At 29.2% G+C, this 21,202-nt stretch overlaps 3 protein-coding genes across 11 annotated transcripts in view; 2 read left to right on the top strand and 1 right to left on the bottom strand.

Annotated features, from left to right (window-relative positions):
* The window catches only part of LOC100811732 (uncharacterized), a 46,744-nt gene extending 39,399 nt beyond the window's left edge, over window positions 1-7,345 (bottom strand). Inside the window, exons 1-5 of one of the 7 annotated variants that reach the window (XM_041010752.1) lie at window positions 7,109-7,345; window positions 5,654-5,766; window positions 5,489-5,559; window positions 5,083-5,252; window positions 92-3,048 (exon numbers count right to left, since the gene is read on the bottom strand). In XM_041010752.1, coding sequence (XP_040866686.1) covers window positions 92-3,007 — 2,916 coding nt within the window. In that variant the 5' untranslated portion in view covers window positions 3,008-3,048; window positions 5,083-5,252; window positions 5,489-5,559; window positions 5,654-5,766; window positions 7,109-7,345. Of the gene's footprint in view, window positions 1-91; window positions 3,049-5,082; window positions 5,253-5,488; window positions 5,767-7,108 lie in introns of all 7 variants that reach the window. The other 6 variants (XM_041010754.1, XM_041010751.1, XM_041010755.1 and 3 more) reach the window with 6 other exon arrangements.
* Window positions 7,346-11,340: 3,995 nt separating this feature from the next.
* LOC100807270 (39S ribosomal protein L46, mitochondrial) lies at window positions 11,341-15,761 on the top strand. Of its 3 annotated transcripts, none has more exons than XM_003548582.5 (7): window positions 11,341-11,500; window positions 12,505-12,657; window positions 13,062-13,127; window positions 14,039-14,113; window positions 14,777-14,906; window positions 14,979-15,104; window positions 15,326-15,761. In XM_003548582.5, exons 2-7 carry the CDS (start codon window positions 12,512-12,514, stop codon window positions 15,467-15,469), a joined length of 687 nt encoding a protein of 228 aa, XP_003548630.1. In that variant the 5' UTR covers window positions 11,341-11,500; window positions 12,505-12,511; the 3' UTR covers window positions 15,470-15,761. The 3 variants fall into 3 exon arrangements, with proteins under 3 accessions (XP_003548630.1, XP_014624754.1, XP_006598926.1); XM_014769268.3 differs by having other exon boundaries at window positions 11,381-11,500; window positions 12,511-12,657; XM_006598863.4 differs by lacking the exon at window positions 11,341-11,500 and having other exon boundaries at window positions 12,497-12,657.
* Window positions 15,762-17,413: 1,652 nt separating this feature from the next.
* Window positions 17,414-20,316, top strand: LOC100810669 (probable WRKY transcription factor 43). The gene is made up of 2 exons (XM_003548392.4): window positions 17,414-17,816; window positions 19,792-20,316. Exons 1-2 carry the CDS (start codon window positions 17,443-17,445, stop codon window positions 20,003-20,005), a joined length of 588 nt encoding a protein of 195 aa, XP_003548440.1. The 5' UTR covers window positions 17,414-17,442; the 3' UTR covers window positions 20,006-20,316.
* Window positions 20,317-21,202: the final 886 nt, after the last annotated feature.

Genomic DNA, 21,202 nt, shown 5'->3' with positions numbered 1-21,202 from the left:
ACGTATACAGTTAATATAATTATAACAATTTAAAAAAAAAACTGATGACAAATAAATTAAAATTAAAGGAAAAGTATGCAATATCATATACCAGTTCACCAAAGAGAGGGGGAGCCATGCCACTACGTTCATCTTGTGCAATAGTAATTTCTTTCTCATCCCTCTCTACTGTTTGAGCTTTTGTCAGTTGAGATTCAGAAGGTCCCTCTACTCTGTAATTATAAAAACTAGTAAATAATGGCAACGACTGCAGTGTCAAAGAGTGCAACTTAAGAAACTCAACCTTGTCAGGATTTACTAGTATTTCAAAGATCTCCTTTAAAGAATCACAATCAGAAACATCAATTGTTTCAAGACTAGAAACAAATTTATCCTTGTAAAAGGAGAAGAGATTCTTCAAACAGGTACACCCCATGACCTTGATGGTTTTTAATTTGGCAAATGAGTCAACTGTAACTGGACTGCGACATATCATTTCTATGTTCGTCAGTTTGTTGAGACATAGAGATTCCAAATTGGGAAAAACATCTCGAGAATGAGACAAATCCATTGAGTTGATATATTTGATGCCATCATTATTTGTGATAGATAAGTGTTTCAGACAGGGAAATCCATCCAAATTCAACTCATCAATAACATTTTGAACACCACTTAGCTCTCCCAACAACAAATTTTCAACTCCTTTAAACAATAATTTCATCCCGGTCTGGGAATGAATATTGTCAGTTCTGTCCTTCAGCTGCAACGCCAAAGATCTGAATGCTTCGTACTTATTAGGCATCCTGAAATCTCCAACTAAAAGCGTCTCAAAGCCTCCAATCACGATCTTGTAATCATTTAACTTGTCAAAGAACAAGTCCTTCGGCAAAACTTCAGCACATGGGATGCATAAGTCCACCACTTTCAATTGATGCAAATGCTTTAGCTCAGGAAGAAATGAAAATCGACTTCGGTTTGTCTCTCCTCCAGTCAATTTTTTGATCAAGCTCTTTCTGATATACAACTCTTCTAAAGAAATTAGCCTCGATATAAGATTACGTGGAATCATCTCCACTAGGGAACAATTGCTGATGTCAAGTAGTTGCAACTTATCTAAGCAACATAACTCAGCTGGCAATTTTTTAAGTTGAGATCCAGAAAAACTGAGAATTCTTAATTTTTTCAGCTCTCCTATGAAGGATAAGTTGCCATCTAAAATGCATCGCTCCAAACAAAGTAATCTGAGGTTTGATAGGCATTGGATTGAAGGTGGTAAGCTTTCTAGATGAATACCAGTCAATATTAATACTCTGAGTTTTTTCATTTCATTAAAAAAACTCTCAGGTATTTTTACAGATGGATCATCGCTGTTAATTTGGAAAAATTTAAGTTGAGGACAATTTATAACATTAGGAAGCTCATCAATGATATCACTGTTGCATATAGAAATAGAAGTGCACCTCTCGAGTTCAGGCCAATCATCAAGTTTGCCATTTCTCAAAGTAAAAACATTTTTCTCCTTGTGTGCTATAGATAAAGCAGCATCTCGAACCATGTCATGCATATTGAAATGAATGCTGGAACTTTCGTCCAACATCACCAAACCCGAGTGTTTAAGCTTTTGAATCCATATATTTATTTTGTCCCGAGCTTCCCTAAGCGAGTAGACCCCTTCAAGTATACCCAAACCAAAGCAATACTTCACCAAGTCCATAATTAGGGGTTGATGACCCATTTGAGCACAAAGTAAGAAAATGGACTTGAGCTCCTCATTTTCTAGATGGTCGTAACTCATTTTTACTGAAATCTCCATAGAGTATTGTGCTCCCACCAGTTCTTGCCTTTTGAGTTTATCTAGCGTAGCTTCCCACACTGACTCGCTCTTGTTTCTTAATGCCCTTCCAACTGTAACAATAGCCATGGGTATCCCTGCACAGTACTTCCTAACAATTTCTTGTTTAGAGTGGGACATTTGATCAGGTATTCCAGTCACCTTCTTTAACAACCTCATAGCTTCCGCTTCTTCTAATTCCTTTACCCCGAAAATTGACTTAACAGCCATCTTCTCAGACAATACAGTTGTATCCCTTGAAGTTAGCAGAATTTTGCACCCCTTATAATCATCAAGAGATTTTTCTTTACTAGTGCGGGACATTTCATCTGGTATTCTAGCCCCCTTCATTTTTAGACCATTCATGTCATCATCAAGTGGAATGCCTAACTTATTCAAGTCTAATCTGTCCCAAAGGTCATCCAAGATTATAAGGGTATTGTCCTTCTCTTGCTTTAGCCTCCTCCTTAGAGAATCAGCTCTCACATTCTCACCTTCCCCTTCCAATGTCAATCCTAACACGTAAGCAATATCTTCCTGGATTTTTTTTACATTGGGATTGGCTGTTATTTCTGAAAAAGCCACCACATTAAACAGTTTCTTGACTTGAGCACTGCCAGCAATTGCTTTGATTAAAGTGCTCTTACCCACCCCACCTGGGCCATGCACTCCAATCATTTTCACAGTGGGATCTTCAAGTTTTTCCATTATGTCTTCCATTATGGATTTTCTAGAATCAAATTCCATAAGATCAGTATTAGACAAAATGGCATCATTAAATGTTACGTTTCCCCGAAAAGCAATTTCATCAGGCTTGGGGCAACCATCGATTAGCTTTTTACCCTCAACTGCCTTCTTCTTTGCTAGTCTGCCTAGTCTATACCTAAAGTAAGGAAATAAACAATTGGTTAACCCTGCCTTTCTGTGGCCTTCATCATTCTTATAGTTCTCCACTTCTGTCTTGAATTCACCCACTTGCCGTGACCATTCTCTAGCCTTAACTTCAATGTTGTGTCCATTTTTGACAGCTCTATTACATTGATGATCTACCCTTGCTTTTTCATGTTCAAGCTGTTCAACACGCTCGTCTAGTTCACCAACGTTTTGCCTGTAACGGATGTAATCCACATGCTTTTTAACCAGATCCAACACAGAATTAGTTACCGGCTCTATTAGTGCGGACGACACAGCATCCATGCTTTGAGCTTGATTTTGTTGTACTAGGTACAACTACATCTCTTTTCCAACAAAATGAAGAGTGGAAACATATCAGCCAAGAACTAATTAGGAAAGTAAATTACATTTGACCAATCAAAAATCCAAGTACATTTGCTAAAACCAAATCAAGCAACCATGTGTTAAAAATTATAAAGGCATTAAAAAAAGACTTAATTAAATTTTTCATACATGCAATATTGGTCGCATTCAGATTAGTACCAAGTACATTCATTTTTGTTAACAGTGTGTACAAAAATTTTCAATTTCATTTTACTCCGTTAATCATCTTTTTTTAAATGATGACGTGACAAATGGGGTATCACGTCATCATGTCTGATCACAAATATCTCGTTATCACATCATCGACTTCAATGAAGTAATATTGATGTGTCATTGATTAGTCGTGATAACATGACACTTCGTCTGTCAACTGAAGGAAATCAATGACAAATAAAAAAATAAAACTATTTTTTTTTCGATATGAAAAACTTATTTAAGTTAATCTAAAAAATAATTTTTTAGTTTACAAATAATAAAGAAGAGTTTTATCAAAATAAATAATTTAAGTTCAGATAAAATGATAAATGATAAATTTTATTATTATATTGAAAATAAAAATAAAAATGATAGTCGTAAATTTAAGTTATGTTTAAAAGAAAATCTTATAAATCAATAAGAAAAAATCATTTCTCAAACACTTTTATTTGATAAACATTTGTAAACTTGTCAAAAAATTTAAAATCAATTAAAATAACTTGATGAACACACATGTAATTTACTTTTATATAGACTTAAAAAAAAATTATCCTATTTATTTTTTAAGATAATTCCTTATTCAAAATAAGAAATACATTAAATTATTAAGATATTTTTTATTGGTAGAAATAAAAAAATATTATTTGAATTTTACAATAACTCACTTATCAATTTATCATATTTAATCAACATAATTATATTAATAAAATAATATTAAAGGTGAAATTAAAGAGTTAAGATACGTATATTTAATAATATTTCATAAGTAGACAAAGTTAAAAAAACAACCCAACAAAATCAAGTAGTGAGATATATATATTGGATCAAGAGAATAGTGTAGGAGAAGTACATAACATGTTAAATGTGTACACATTTCATAGACGATAAAACACTAATTATATATGATTTAAATAAGTTTTTTGTGTCATATATTAAATAAGTTTTTTACACTTGAAAAATAAGTCATTTTTAAATTACCACCTAAAAAATTATTTTTGTCAAATGAAATTGAATTTTTTTTTCAGGTACTTAGTTGAAAAAATAAATATTAGGTAGTAATATGAAGATATAAAAAAGCTTAATTAAAAAAATATAATAAAGATATTAAGTTTGAAAGCAAAACACCAATTATATATTATTTAAATAAGTTTTTCATGTCATATATTAAATAAGTTTTTCATACTTGAAAAATAAGTTATTTTTAGATTACCACCTAAAAATTTATTTTTTGTCAAATACCTACCACATTATCACTTAACGAAAAATGACTAATGACAAGTAGTAAAATGAAATTGAAATTCTTTTTAGGTACTTAGTTAAAAAAAATAAATATTAGGTAGTAATATGAAGATATGAAAAACTTAATAAAAAAACATAATAAAGATATCAAGTTTGAATGTATATTTTGGAGCAGAAAAGAATTTAGCTTTTATTTCCACAAACACCAGCAAACTGATAAATTCTAACAAAATATAACTTGGGAGGCGATTGCTATTTACCCTCTTCCCTTCTTGCTAATACACTCCCCACAGACACAAAGGATGTTCGTTGTAAAGCATTTAGTTAAATAATGAAAGTATATATCACTACTCATTTAAAAGCAATTAAAACATCACAAGTAATATGGTGGATAATCATTTAAATAGATTTAAAATAAACTCTAATATGATATTAAAATATGAATTTAAATTTAACTCAATTTCAAAAATTAATTCTTATAAGCAGAGTTATCCTCCGTTTTGATATTATCTCCTGTCAACCCCGGCTGAGAAGATTTTTTCCAATATTAAGGATCTTACCTTAGTTGTGACACAAACTAAGGAAGTGCAAAGCTGTTATTCTTCACATCAACTACTCCATTGTTCTATTTCTTCTCCTCTTTACTTTATATGCGCTTGTCCGTATCACCCTTACATTTTCTTTCCCTTTCTGACTATTCCTCTCGTTTAGAAGCTGCTGTCTTTTAAAGCTTATCATTGGATGAAATGCATTTTGTCGATCAATGTTTTGTTAAAGAGCTACAAATTAAGGCTTAAAATAATAGATATTTTTTTTGTAACATTAGCCATGAGAGTTGAAAGATCTGAACATGCACTTCATATATATCCATCTTTGTATGAGTGAAATTTCTTCAAATCTTAAATAAATGAAAAAAAGAGCCAATATAATATAATAAGCTATAAAGAAAGGAACAACCGAACAAACCTCTGTTATTGGAATTGGATGACTGTGAGTTGTGATTTGTCTTGTCACTATTCCAAATGGTAAGCATTAAACTGAATGTGAGAAAAGAGAAAATGTTAATTAAGGAAGAAAGCTGAGATTTGTTGGCATGCTAAACATGATTTAAGGATATGGATGGCATGCTACTAGTTTGAAGAAAACCAACACCGAGTAAAGAAGCAAAGAATACTGAGACCATCACGAAAGTAACGAGGAAATATAAACAAAACTGATCCTTCCTGTGTTGACTGTTTGTGATCCTGTAAAGATAATAATTTTAAGGTCAGGCTTAAATATGCTTGTGGTGCGTGTACCTTCGCCCTTTTTTAATTATTGGTTCTTATAAAAAAAATTAATTTTTAGTTTTGGTAAATTTGTGTGTTTTTTTTTAATTTTGTTACTTGTAAGATTTTTGTTTATTTATATACTCTATAAGTATGTGTGTTTTTAATCTTATTCCTCGTATGGACAAATTTATATAGCTAAAAATAAAAAATTAAAATTTTAAAGGATTAAAATTAAAAAGACAAAAACTTACGAAAAATAAATAAACATTTTCATAGGAATCAAAATTAAAAAGGCGCAAATTTGGAGGAACCTACTAAAGTGAAACAAAAAATTTATAGGGATCAAAATTAAAAAAATATGAACTTTTACAATAATTAAAACATATTTAAACCTTAATAATGTGTTTAGTTGTTTGGAAAAAAAATATAGAAGATAAATGAAAAAAAAATTGAATTAAAGTAGAGAAAAAAATGAGAGCCACATATAATGTTTGGATAACTTTCTTCATAAATATTTTTAAGGGAAAAAAAATCAACTCTAGATAAAATTAATTTATGCATAAAAAAATTTATAAAGTTTTTTCATAGTAACTTCTTTAAAAACATAAATTTTTAAATGATGTAAGTAAAAGTTTAAAAGCAAATTTTAGTTTATGGATAAATTTATTTATTTTTATTTATTATTTTTGGAAAATTTATTGTAGTTTGTGATTGGATGTAACTGTTCATATATTTTTCTCAGAGTTCTTTACAAACGAAGGTTTATTCCCTCATATCTCAATTGTTATTTTATCTATATTGTATTATTAATAGGTGATTATCTATATATTCTAACGAACTACAAATAACATTATTTTTATAAAAATTATAGGTATTAAATAAAAAAAATTGGAATTTAATATAAATTGATTATTTTTTTAGAGAAAATATATTTAATTTATATTAAAAGAAAAATATTGTAATTAATTATTAATATCATTTTACTGACGACAAAAATTAAACTGAATCTACAAAAATAATCTAATAAAATAGGCAGAAGATAAGAAAAGCTACTTGTATAATGAAGTATGCACAAGTACTTATTCTATATATTGGACAATGAATTCAGTAAAAGAAGTGTTAAGGAGCTTACAAATGGTGGCTTAAACTATGATATATATTTATTGTTTTCTTTAACTTTCTAATATTTGTATATAAAGTCATAAAGTTGAAATTGGATCCGGAAATGCACTTCGTTTTTTTTTCTGAGTGTAATTTCTTACAATCTTAAACAAATTAAAAATGACCGATATAAGCTATAAATAAACGAACAAACCTTTGGTTCTTCAAATTGGATGATCAAAACTCGAATATTATTCCAAACAGTAAGGAATAAACTGAATGTGCTGAAAGCTAAGGAGAAAATGCTATGGAAGAAAGCTGAGATATATGTGTTGATATTGGTAAGCTAAACTTAATTTTTGAGGATATGGCTATGGTGTACTACTAGTCTTGAGAAAACCAACAACGACTAAAAAAGTAAAAGTAAGAGAATACTGAGAGCATGCATAAGGACGAAATAAGTGGGGAAGTGGGTTCATATAATGGGGAACAAAAGTGGTCCTCACTTTTTCTTTTTCGGTTCTAAAGATATCTTCATTCTATAAATGAATGATTCATCCCTACCTATCTCAATTATTGTTATCTTAACTTTATTGCATTACTGATTGGTGATGAAAATATATATCTAGATTGCAGTCAAAAAAATATCTACATTGTGAAACGCGTTGCCACCTCCAGCAGAATTGAAGCAAGAAGTACTTTTTCTTTTTTATTCAAATTATCGAAATTATAAATAAAATTGTATATATTGAGTGTTTTTTCAGGTAGTGATGTCCTTCACTTTGACCTTTTCTGGTCCTGAATCGGAACGAAGTTACAGACCGGGTTCTGAGAACGAAAGTTGTATAAGTCTATATAATTCTTAAAAGAAAAAAAAATGATACTTTCCTTTATTCTGTATATCTATCTCTTGCCTTAAATCTGTACGAATCACTAATATAGAGAAGTATATTTGGGATGCTTGTGGCTGTGCAGCAACTTCTTTGTTGCTTTAAAAAAAAAAAACATATTTTATGTGATTTTATTGGATCCATCACAATTTGTGTGATATCCAAACACACACATAATTGGGATATGCATGTATTCAAAATAATTTTAATCACAGTTCTATATTAAAATATAGTTTTAAATATGTTTGACATATGTTATATATATCTCATTTTTATTTTGAGTTCCTAACAATTTTATTTCATTATTTTTAATATCTAATATATTAAAATTTTTGTTATATATACATTTATACTTACATTCAAATAAGTGATAAGCGATGTCATCTCAATGACTCTTTAAATAAGATTTTAAAATAAAAATTTTAATATATTAAAAACTTAAAACAATAACAAAATTTATTAAGAATTCAAAATAAAAATAAATATATATCAAGTACTTAAAAATTATTTAATTTAAGCCTAAAATGTTATGGTATGTGGAATTATGGTGTAAAACTAATAGGCCCCTTCCTTGATGATTTGTTTCTCTTTGTTGCCTACATTAAAAAAAAAAAATGGCCATTGTAGATTATGCAAACCTCAACTCAGGTCATAACCTACTAAGCCCATGAGAGGCAAGCTTATATGTACATTTTTGTTGCCTTCATGAAAATGGAAAATATTTGAAAATCTAAAGTTTATATATGCTCTTAACTTATAGGTAACTTTCTTGTGACTTATTATTACGGGCTTTTTGTTGTGTTGGTTTTAGGTTCTATTTACGGGTTTATTATTACGTTTTCTTTTTCTTTTGGCTTTTTAATAATGAACCAATGCTCCATTATAAGTTTTTATGGCTTTTACATTTACAAATATAATTTGGGGGTAATTGTGAGTTTTTATTTTTTAGTTTTTAATATAATTTTCAAATCTACAATTGATTAAATGTGCGATTTTATCTTACTTTACTCGATTAATTCCTTGCGATTAGAAGTATTAGTGCAATGTAATAACTTATATGAGTACTAAGTTTATAATATATTTTTTAAAAAAAATATTTTATTTGTTAATATATTTTTTAATTTTACAAAGAAAAATATGTCGAATAGATATGTATATAAATATTTAATAAACTGCTATATATATATAATAAATAAGTAATTTTATATTCATGTCTTTTATCTTTTTTATTTATATAAATGCGTATTTAAAAATGTTATCTTAGTAAATATATTTACATTTGTATCTGATTTATTATGTTTAGACCAATGATCTTTGAGTGAAAAAAAAAATTAAAGCTTAAATATATTTTTCATCACACTGATATTAAAAGGACATCACTTTTGGTCTTCTAAGTGATTTAAATAAGAGGTTTTACAAAGAGAGAAAAAAATGATTTAAAGCTTTTTTTCACTACTTACGACATCTGAGGTGTCTCAGCCTCTCCCAATCCCACCAAACGCATGTAATTACTTCTATACAACCATTCAATCATATCATAGGGTTAAAACCCCTCATAAATTAAACAACCCTAATTCATCACAACTCCAAATTACATCTCATATAACCCTAAACATCATAATTACAAACAACACATTCAAAATACATAAGGGGAAGGAGGTACTATTATTGAAGAAAGGAGAATGGGAAGCATACAATTATACAAAAGGGGTTACACTCAAATGAGGGTGTATGTGACCTAAGGTTTATCCAACTTAATCTCATACTGCACTTTCAATGACTCAATATTCCCTTATTAGTTTAAACCTGACTCAACTTTCACTCATTGGCTCCCCTATTGGGCCCTGTCAATCAATACTTTTATTAAAACCATCCGGCCTCCATTTTATTAGCCACGTGTCCACACATAATTTATTTCAATATTTTATTATTTATATCTCTCTGTTGCCACTAAAGTATGGCCACTGTGATTTTTATTGTTCTTTGCCTGTGCAGAACACAGGAACTGCCCTAGTTTTATTTAATACTGTAAGTACTTTTTATCATATCACTAAATATTCTATTATTTTGGATTAAGAGGTCGACCCATTCATTTGGGCCCTAATACCCTCTTCAGAGCCTCAACGTGGATTTAAGCATTCTACCCACAAGATATGGGATACCAATATTTTTTTTTTAATATTAACAAAATGTTTGAAATGTTACATCAGCTATTCTGAAGATGAGAGATTAAAATATAATATATTTAAAAAATATTATATATGATTACTTCATTAAACTCTTTAACGATGTGATAAGTCATTTCATTGTTAATGTTATTATTACATAATTAATTAATGTTATTATTTTGCATAAGAGATTAATTAAAAATGATAATAGACAAAAAAATTTAAGAAGTATGATTGGTCATAATTTAGATCGAGGAGTAAAAGTATAAATTTTTTTTTAAAAACTACATTTAACATTAATTGAATACTTTATTAAATTATAAATTTACATGTTGAAATGAATATAAAAAGATAATATTTTTTTTTTAAATCTACATTCTACATCAGCTCTTGAAATAACTGATAATAGACTACTTTATCAATTTATGTGAAGTTACCACCTTTTGCGTACCAAAACCACTTTCAACATGGGTTCCGAAACAACTAATCAATAAAAGATGTTACACCACATATCTACATCCGTTGTTTCAATCATGAAAGTAACTTCATTTTCACTTTCTGCATGAGCAGATTATAGAAGAATGGATATAGAATTTGTTCTACATTTTACATCGGTTATACTCTACCGATTCTAAAGCGATGTAGTATATTTTCTAGAGCCGATGCAGTAGTATGTTTTTTAGAACAGTTCTTGTAGTAACGTGCCCAATGAAGCTCAACCAATTGTTGTAGTAGGAAGTTAGTTTATTTTCTTTTCCACTAATAAAAAATTCATTAATTAATATTCTAATATTATCTCAACAATTATGTATACCAACATTAAATAAATTAAAAAAAATTGTTTAAATAATTTTACGGTCAATATTTATTTATATTTTTAAAATACAATATTCGTTAAATTGAATTTATTTATGCTTTGGTTGGATGAAAGTAAAAGAGATGCAAAGGAAAATTTATCTTCTCGCACCTCTAACCCTATACTTTAATTTAATTATCTCTTTTTTTATTGTCCCTATTTTTATTATATCTATCAATTAAACAATGCATAAATAATAAATAATTCAATACAAAGAATTAATGAATAATATTAATATTGTGATCCAGTTTAAAATTAATACTTAATTATTAATTTAATTCCTTATATATTTAGAATGTTGAATTAGTTTTTTGTATTTTTGAAAGCTCCAATAAAGTTCTTTATTTTTTTTTAAAAAGCTCCAATAAAGATCACATTGAGGTATTTTAAAAAGAATAAAAGGCCTTATCAAAATATTTTTAAAAATAAAATATTTGATCGAAACTTTGATGAGGTCCAATTGAATATTTTAAATAAATAAAAAGAACAAATTAATAATTAATAATTTAGCCTAAATCGAAAGAAATCAAGTGGCACCAAAACGGCATCGTTTAACCATCGCGTTTTGCCTTTGGTCCTCTCCACATTCAAAACCCTTCTTCCTTTCAGTTCCTAGTTGCCTCTGCTGCAACAGCTTTCTGTCGCAAATTGATGATATTTGGGTGTTGATGCGCTTCTGTCATTTGGTTTAGGTAAGAAAGCTCGTTTCTTTCTCAATTTTTTTATTGGGCCTCGTTATTTGCTTCTGTTATCTCTGCTTTATATGTTTTTCCCTCTTTTCTCTAAATAATTTGGAAGAGCACACCCAATATCCCCATTTAATAGATTATGATCCATTTGAGAAGTGAAACAGTGTTGCATTGAATTCAATGTAGTCCGTGAAAGCATATTGATTTTGCATTGCAAAGCTTTTAAAATTATGGTGACTTTGGGACTATTTAACTGTTACTTTCATTGGGTACTTATTTTTGTTTTTTATTCAGCATGAAATGAAGAGGGTTTCTAGCTCATGTTGTTACTTGTTAGTACAATCTTTCATCAGTTCTTGTTTTGAAATTGTAGCCTTGATATATGATATTAGAAGCTGTTGGAGGGTCCTCTCAGAATAAAAAAAAATGTGAATTTTTTTAAAGGATAAACTATATAAAAAAAGGCATAAATAGGAAATTTTATACCTCGAATAATTCAAGTGAAGTATTTGTTCAAATGAACTTTGAAGGCTTGAACAATTGGATTTTGTAAATTATCACCTCCTTGGGTGTAGGTATGTATGTGATATGTGATGTAGAAGGCACGGTATTTCTATTTTCTAGATGCTGTCACCTATCACTGTTGTAGGTGTTTTGAGTGCTTGCATTTATATGCATGACACTGGAAGAACTAATTGTTATTTGTGGAACATCAAATTTAAGAACTAATTATGATTGAAGAACTAATTGTTATTTGTGGAACATCAAATTCAAACATTTAGTTATATTGTGTCAAATTTAAGAAAGGAGAGCCTTGTTGTATAATTTTAGAAAATTTTCTGCAGAAAAAATATAATCGTTATTATGAGAATGAGAAACCTTATAAAAAACTATTTTCACTACTAAAGAGGGCATTTGCATTTCTACGAAAGAGAGTGATCTTGCTCTCTACCCATGTCTTCGTTTTGCTTCTGTTTTGTGTATCTGATGTTTTTGCATATGCATAGATTCAGGATGAAAATGTCACTGGTTTGGCCTCTCTTAACGAGGCGAGGATTCAGCACAAGCTCTGAGAATCTTGTTGCTTCTGTGCTCTTTGAGAGATTGCCAGTGGTCATTCCCAAAATTGATCCTGTGGTTTATGCATTTCAAGAATTCTCGTAAGTCTTCTCTCTACTCTAGTACTTTTTAGATAAGTCCTAGCAGGCTAGCACTGAATACCCTAATTTCCATTTAGGATTATCTAAGAGAAAGAAAGGGAAAAACCTGTATTCTGTTTCACAGCCTTATGTCTTCAGTGAATTATTGTTTGCCCAAATTATATGAAATTGTAAAAAAAAAAAGTAATGTATGATATTAAATATCAGAACTTTCTTCCTTCCCTAATTTTAAATATGGAAAAATGAGGCTTAAGGCTTAAAACATGAGGATTTGCTATTAATATTTCTTGTTCGATTGATTATGCTGTTGTTTGCTTAGTGAACTTGAAGAACCTGTTGTAGCTATGATTGTTGTCTCTTGTCTGTTCCATTTTCTTGCTGATATATGGGGTTTGGATGATTAGGTTTCGATGGCGACAACAATATCAACGCAGATACCCTGATGAATTTCTTGACAAATCTGATGCAAGGTATATATGCACAAAAGTAGGTCTATAGTTTAAATGTTTTGGTTATTAAAGGGAGAGATCATTAGTTGCTGTTATAATAGTATATTAAAAAAATATTATGTATAAATATGTGGAAGTTTTGAGAAGAGAGTTGAAAAGATGAAAAGTAAAATTACAACAAAAGCCGTATCCCATGAAAAGTAAAATTAAGAGTGAAAATAAAAGAAACTCAAGAACCTGGCAGGGCAGTGAAAGAAATTGGATGGTTTTGATAGAACTAGTTCACATTCTAAAGGAAAGAATGGATTTTTGAAGACACTTCCCTGGATATTCGAGAGACCAGAACTCTCCTCTCAAATGGCAAGATGCCTTGACAAACTAACAGATGTTAACAAACAAATAACTAACTAACTAACACCTTGAGTAACAATATTAGCTACTAAAAATAGGCATCTACATGAGTGAATATGCACATAATTGTAGTAATTTTGAAGTTGCAGTTTGACATTTTTTTTAATCCAATTGAAACAATGGCAGAACATCTTAAAAAGATTCGACATGGCAAAAAATTTTGTTAAGTTGCAATACTTAAAGTTTAAAGCATGATTCACATGGATCAGTAATGGTATAGTTAACATAAAATACCCATTCCGCCTAAAACATTTCTGATCTGCTAGCTATAGTCATGATAAAAGAAACTATTACAAAACAGTCCTATGGCAGTCTAGTCATCAATATTTAAAACAGAGGCTAGTAAAAATTACTCCTCCAAATTTTGCATGTCACAACCAAAATGGGAGTACATGACTGATGCGTAACTCAAATAATGTTACAAATCCTTCTGTTTAAGAGTTGTCACAATTGACATCTGGTAAAATACAGATTCGGTCCTTTTTTTCAATCTAGTCTCATGAAAATTATGTTGCTTACAGGGGGAAAGGTGATTATCAGATTGACTATGTGCCAGCACCACGAATCACTGAAGCCGACCAAAGTAATGACCGAAGGTGTGCACACCAATTTGAGTAGACTGACCACTTGTGTAATTTTCAGTAAGGAAATGTTTATTTCAATTTCTGGAATATATGAAGGAAAATGAATGCTATATAAGAGATTCCATCGTGTCAAATACTTAATGATTTTTCAAATGAAATATTAACTTGTTTCTTATCTTGTCCTCTTCTTTCTTGGGAGTAGACAATTGTCTATTTTCTTTGGCTTGGTGTTTAGTTATGGATATTCATAACCAGAGGCTATTTAGTTTCTATTTTTATTCCCTTGCCTGCTTTATCAGTGATTGAATGAATTTAGCTTTGACTAATTGGTCATCATATATTGTAACCTGTTGATGCAAGCTTGCCACGTGGATATATGTTATATTCTTAATTCCTAATGTCCCTTTAGTTTTAAGAAATCCTTCTTAGTAATGTTATACAACTGTTATTAGTTCTATCTGAGAAATACTGAAATACATTTTATATGAGGGCACGGGGGCAATATCCATTGTACGACTTAGGTACCAGAGTCAAAGCTAAATATAACTTGAATGCTTTGAGTGGACATAGAAACTTATTTAAGCCATTTGCTTATCCCTGTTAATTTTTTTTAGAACTGTGTTTGCTTTCAGAATAATTGTTGTGTAATTGATTACATATTCTCTTACTACTTAGGTCATTACAAAGAGCTCTTGACAGAAGACTCTACCTTCTTCTCTATGGTAATGCATATGGGGCTCCAAGTGGGAAGCCTGTGTGGCATTTTCCAGAGAAAGTTTATGAATCAGAGGACACCATGCGCAAGGTGAACATTGTTATGTGGCATTCTTCTTTTTATTTCCATATATTCCTTTCTCTTAATTTTGAATTTTTGTAGTGTGCAGAGTCTGCCTTAAAATCAGTCATAGGAGATCTTTCTAATACATATTTTGTTGGAAATGCTCCAATGGCCCATATGGTTGTTCAGCCAACAGAAAACCAGTCCGGATCCACATCTTTTAAGGTATGATTTTAGGAAATTTGTGGTACTTCTGGTCTACTATTGAATGTTTAACATCTTCCAATATGTTTGTAGTATATCAATATGTGTTTATGAAAGTTCAATGCGTTTGCTTTGTTTAGTTTTACCGCATGATTACAAAACTAGCCTTCCATCTTGTGTCTTCTTCGTGTAAAAATTGATTATATTTGCTCATTCTTTCCTTTACTGAAATCTTATGCCAGCGATTCTTCTTCAAGTCACAAGTAATTGCTAAAAACAAGTTCGACATCGGAAAATGTGAGGATTTTGTCTGGGTGACAAAGGATGAATTGACGGAGTATTTTCCCGAGCAAGCCGAGTTTTTAAATAAGATGATCATTAGCTGATGAAAGTGGAGAACAGTTGTTTAATTGAAATTTTTGCCAGTTAGTTCCTAGAATGACAGTGGAGGGCCTTGCAAGAAGATCAATGTAAGATAAAGTTTCTGGGCACATTGGAAGATTTCGATTTAAAGTTAAACGTGACATCTCTAGTTTTGGAGACTTGTCCGAGTTAATGGATGCTGGAAGGCTTTTTTGTTTAAAAACGTATTTTGTTGTTTCTTTTAATTTGCCATAGCTCTTCTTGTAGTTGTACTGTAATAAATAAGTTGCAATGGTGATTATGACGATTTGAATATGTTTCCCAATTTTGTTGATATAGTTTCTGTTTGGATATCTATCTTACCAGTTCAGCCAACTAGTCTTGTTTTGGAGACCAAAGTAACACTTTTACTCATGCCCTGCCAAGAATTTTCGCCCATCTTTTTGGTCTTGAAGTGTAGTACTGACTATCTTCATATTTGTTTATTTATTTATAAAAGGTATTGTGCTATACATATATAGAATATACTGGAAACTTGCTTCTGTAAAAAGAAAAGTGCTATTTGTACATAAAAGTTACAATTATGTGGAGAATGAATTATTTTCTAACTGTATAAAAAATATTGAAGGAAAACTTACTCGAAACTGTTGATATATATAAATACGTAAAGGGTATTGAAGTTTTATTTTCGTATACTAATTATATAGCTATCATTACTCTCGCCATAAATAAATAAAAAAAATAGTTTTGTTGAAGTTAAACGATCCTTATAATTGAAAAAAAAAAAAGAATCCTTATAATTAAATATACTCTAGCCTTGCACTTTGATTAATTAATTAAGAGATTGGAACTGTACGTACGTTTTCTTTTGATGTTTTATCAAGCGATTCGTATAAGGATTTGATTTCTTTGCTCTGAAGAAGATTGTAATTGTATACAGTTGCAAATACGATGTTATTATGTGCACATACAAATTATCACCTCGTCTTTTTACTGGTCAGTTTAATCAAATAATTAATGTGAACTTAAGATTCATATACATTGTTAATAGTTGCATAGATTTGTTAGGTTATTAATTGAGTAGAATAAGTTATTTTTAGTCATGGTAAAAAAAAAGTAATTTTTTCACATGGTAATGAGTCAGAATTATCAACTATTATTTTTCATCAATAATTGAAATCTATTTTTATTTAGAAGAGCTAAATTCTTGTTGCAGAAAGGGTATTGATTTCTTAATTTGGTATCTCATAAAGTTTTTTCTTTAATATTTTTAATTTTCATCCTCTTATATAATTTTTATATCTATATTTATTTTTTAATTTTTTTCTTACTAATCTATTATCATATTTTATAAAAATCTTTCTTTTGCTCAATATACGTGTAAAATGAGAGTGCAATAGTATACTACTAATAGATGTAGAAACGGAGTGAAAATTTGTATGCAAGATGATGATTTTCCTAATATGAATGACATCACAATCACAACATCAAGTTTTTAAAATGAAAATTATATTCGAAAGCGTCAAAAGAGCTTGCAAATTGGTCAAAGCCAGGTAGGTAAACAGTACATGATCTCAACATGTATGAGAATTGGATAAGAGAATTAACATGTCCTAAACCCTAAACAGATGGAGTATGGTTAAAACAGTGAGACAAAAACTCTTCACCGGTAATTCAGGTCAGTTGATTCTCTATATATGTTGCACACAAAGCTATACCCAACTAAATTTCAACTACTTCTGTTCAACTGCTCTTTAATTCAACAAGTATATGCATGCTAAGACACAAATTAAGGAGACGTGACCAACATGCATATCTATCTTTCGTTATCACCAATGTATGCATGTTCTCAGTTTCTTCGTACACATTTGCGTGTGAGTGAAGAGTGGCTGTCCAACCTCTTCTACCTTCCACTATCTTTCTCCTTTATAAATTTCCACCCTAAAACAATCTCATTTTTTGTCCACCCTCCATTCCATTCCCACCCTATCATTCAATGGAAAGCCAAGATCCACAAAACTCTCCTCCCTTCCTTTTCACTCCCATGTCAATGATGCAAAACCCAAATTTGGAACCTCAAGGCTTGCATGATGACATAGACTGGGTTAGCCTTTTCTCTGGCCAGAGCAACTTCCTTGCGGATGCCAATGCGATGATGGAATGCGCTTCTTCTTCTTCTTCTTCTTCGTCCTCCTCGTGTGCTTTGATGGCTGAAAAGAGTGATAAAGAGACAATGAAAGGGGGTAGATTGAGGAAGACAACACGACCCAGGTTTGCGTTTCAGACGAGAAGTGAAGATGATATTTTGGATGATGGTTATCGTTGGAGGAAGTATGGACAGAAAGCTGTGAAGAACAACATGCATCCCAGGTGTGTGATAAGCAAAATTAGCTTTCTTTAACGTTGCATGCATGGATGGTTATGTAATTCCCTCTTGAATGATATTAAATTTTTGTAAAGTGATGTTAATCTTTTACTATTATATACTGAAAAATAAAAACAAGATGAATATAAATAGTTGAATTTTATTAACCAGTATCTTCAAGGGATTAAAAGATTAAAAAAATTATTATGAAAATAATAGAAAAACATAAAAAAATTATAAATAATATAATTTTACATATTTTAATAATTTTTTAATTACTTAACTAATGTCCTAAAGATACAATATTTGTCTAAATAGCTATATGTATGTGTAAAGAAGTTGCATTTTTAAAAGCTTAAGACTGAGTTGCATGCATTTGGTGGAAACGCTAATTATATATAATTTTCTTAAAATAAAACTTGAACTTAAAAGTACGTAACAACGCCGATTTTTTCATCAGGCCCTTAGATAAAAAGAGAAAAGAGAGAAAGTGATAAATACAATGTAATAAAAAGGAAATGAAGAAAGATAAAGGAATTGTAAAAATTAAGGTGTAAAAAATCAGAAATGTAAAAATAATTAGTGTGTGAAAATAGTTGTACTTATCTGGAAATAATCTTATAAATTATAATTGGGTACAACAACATATAAAACATATATGGATTGTATAATTCTTTATAATAAATATATACTTTGCTATTTATTTATAAGTAGTGTTCTTTATTTTTATTTTTCATAATTAAGCACAAATAGTGTTTTGTTAATGTGTGACTTAAAGAAATTGTTAAATTAAACAAGTACGTATTTAATATATTAAAATGTAAAATTTATGTAAAGTACCATTCTTTATTAATTATGATAATTTGACAAAGGGTATACTATTTACTTATAATAAAGAATGAGAGAACAAGTTATGAAAAGAAAATAGTGGAAGAAGAAAAACAGAAAATAAGAACAAAATCCACGTAAGAGATCTCTCCATCTATACTTTTGAAAGTTTTTTGTTTTTTTGTAACACTTGAACTTGGTAAAAATACTTGCGAAAGTAATTTTTTGTGATGAATTAATTTCTCTAAGCTGCAAAACCAATGAGTATTTAGTGTCAAGCTCAAAATAATTTAGAGTAATACCTAATTCAATTTCTAACAAAAAAATCATTCAACTCATTTTTTTTAAAAGCTTATCAAATAGTTTTCAAAATTACAAATATGACACATTTTAGTTCTTTATTCACTATTTTTTTCAAGAATTAAAATGTTATATATTTAATTTATGAATAGTAATATTACTAACAAAATAAAAGGAAAATTAAATGGCTCAAAGATTAACGTTTGTAATTTTGAGAAACTATTTAATGACTCTTTTTAGGGATTAAACTTTGTCAAGGACTGAATTGAGTGAGTGTTGATTCTCTTTTTAGGGATTAAACTATGTCAACTTAACCCGTTAGCAATAGATTAAAATATAATGAAAAAGTTAAAATTTTCAGCTAGCCCACCAAATAGTTATTTGTTAAGTTTTTTTTATTATTCCTGAATGTATAGTTTTTTTGTTAAGTATATATTTTCACAAAAATGGCTGGTTTGAGATCCTCTCCTTTAAATAAAAAAATAAAATAAAAATAAAAAACAGAAAAAGGAGAATCTCAATCCACATTCCATCTTCATTCCTCGGATTTGGGCATACTCACTGCCAAATCGATCTTATGGTGAGCTCCAGTAGTATTTTTGCTTCTTTCCTTTTTAATCAAACCTTACTTTCCTTAATGAATTATATGGCCTGGATCTATTTATAAAGACCATAGGCTCTTTATACCTCAAAATTAAATAACTGTTAATTAGCAAATTGCAACAACATCGTAACGATTTACGTCTGTATATATATATCTGGTTTAAAGTGCACCATTTAGTTAATTTGAGATCACTGATGGTTGGTTTGGTGTGCATACATATTTTAATTTTGCATTATTCTACAATAAAGAAGCTACTACCGTTGCACGCATCATACATGCAATGTGAAGAAACAGGTGCAAAGGTTATCCAAAGACACAAGCATCGTGGTGACCACTTACGAGGGAATTCACAATCACCCATGCGAAAAGCTCATGGAAACCCTAACGCCCCTTCTGAGGCAAATGCAGTTTCTCTCTAGGTTAGCTTCCAATAATAACGGCGGTCCTTCTTCTCTGCTATAGCTACAGCCTGCAATATATATGCAATTGATATATATAAGTCCATGTCACAAAGTTGACTTATATTTACGCTCTTCATTTGCTTTCTAATTAATTAATGTTGTAATTGATCAGATGTACAATGCACTTTCACATCTGGTTTGTATATGTCACATCCCAGTGCAAAGGTTATCCTTTTCAACATTTTGCATTCTTCATATAATATACTTAAAGATCTGAATATTATATTTTTAATTAATCTATTCTTAATCACTTTATTTTCTTATTTTAATACTATTAATTAATTATTTTAATATTTTTAATAAATTATTAAAAAAATATTCGTATTATTTAAAAAATAAAATAATAATATTAACAAAAATAAATTATTTTTATAAAAAAATTACCAAAAACAAATCAAAATTTAATAAAAATATATATTAAAAAAACAAAACGAAACAAAAGCCGGATTCTCTAATCGTGACTTCCTAACTTTAAAATTTTAATAAAAACAATTTTTTTTTTAAAAAAAAAAAAAAAAAGAAACAAAGAGAAGTTGGGTTCTTCAACTTCGAGTTCTCTCCGCACTTAAAAAATAGGTTTAGTTTAGGATTTATTTTTGTTGTAGGTGTATTTTGAAAAAATTGAAGAGAAAAAAGATGTATTTTGGGAAGAAAAAAAACCCTGATATTTTGCCAATTTGTACATGAATTTATAATCTACTTTTCCCGTTAAATGTAAAAGTGCATGACAGAATATACTTTAATTAGTAAAAAAATAATTTAATTAGTTAAATATGTTAGAATTTAATATTGATTTATTGTGATACAGTAAAATATTTTATATTATTAATTAATTAAAATATTAATTTTAAAATAATTACTATAAAATTTAATAAGTTATTTTGAATGATAATATAAAAAAAATAAAATTTTAAAGCAATAAAAAAAAAATTTACCATAAATAAATTTAACATTGATACTTTTACTCTCTCAATTATATATATTTTTATATTTTTTTTCTAAAATTTTCTTCTCTATATCTTTATATTTTTCTCTAAAATTTCTCTTCTCTATATATAAATTTACAAATATAGCAATTTAAATGATCGATTATAGGTCTCAAATACAGTTTAAATATATATAATTATATTTTTTAGTTATATAAAATTAAATATTTATTCTACACAAAATTTAAAATATTAGTTATATATGATTAAAA

This window comes from Glycine max, chromosome 16 (assembly GCF_000004515.6).
Source record: "Glycine max cultivar Williams 82 chromosome 16, Glycine_max_v4.0, whole genome shotgun sequence".
NCBI lineage: Eukaryota > Viridiplantae > Streptophyta > Magnoliopsida > Fabales > Fabaceae > Glycine > Glycine max.
The sequence above is the reverse complement of the archived record's forward strand: the minus strand, read 5'-3'. Positions and strand labels throughout refer to the sequence as shown.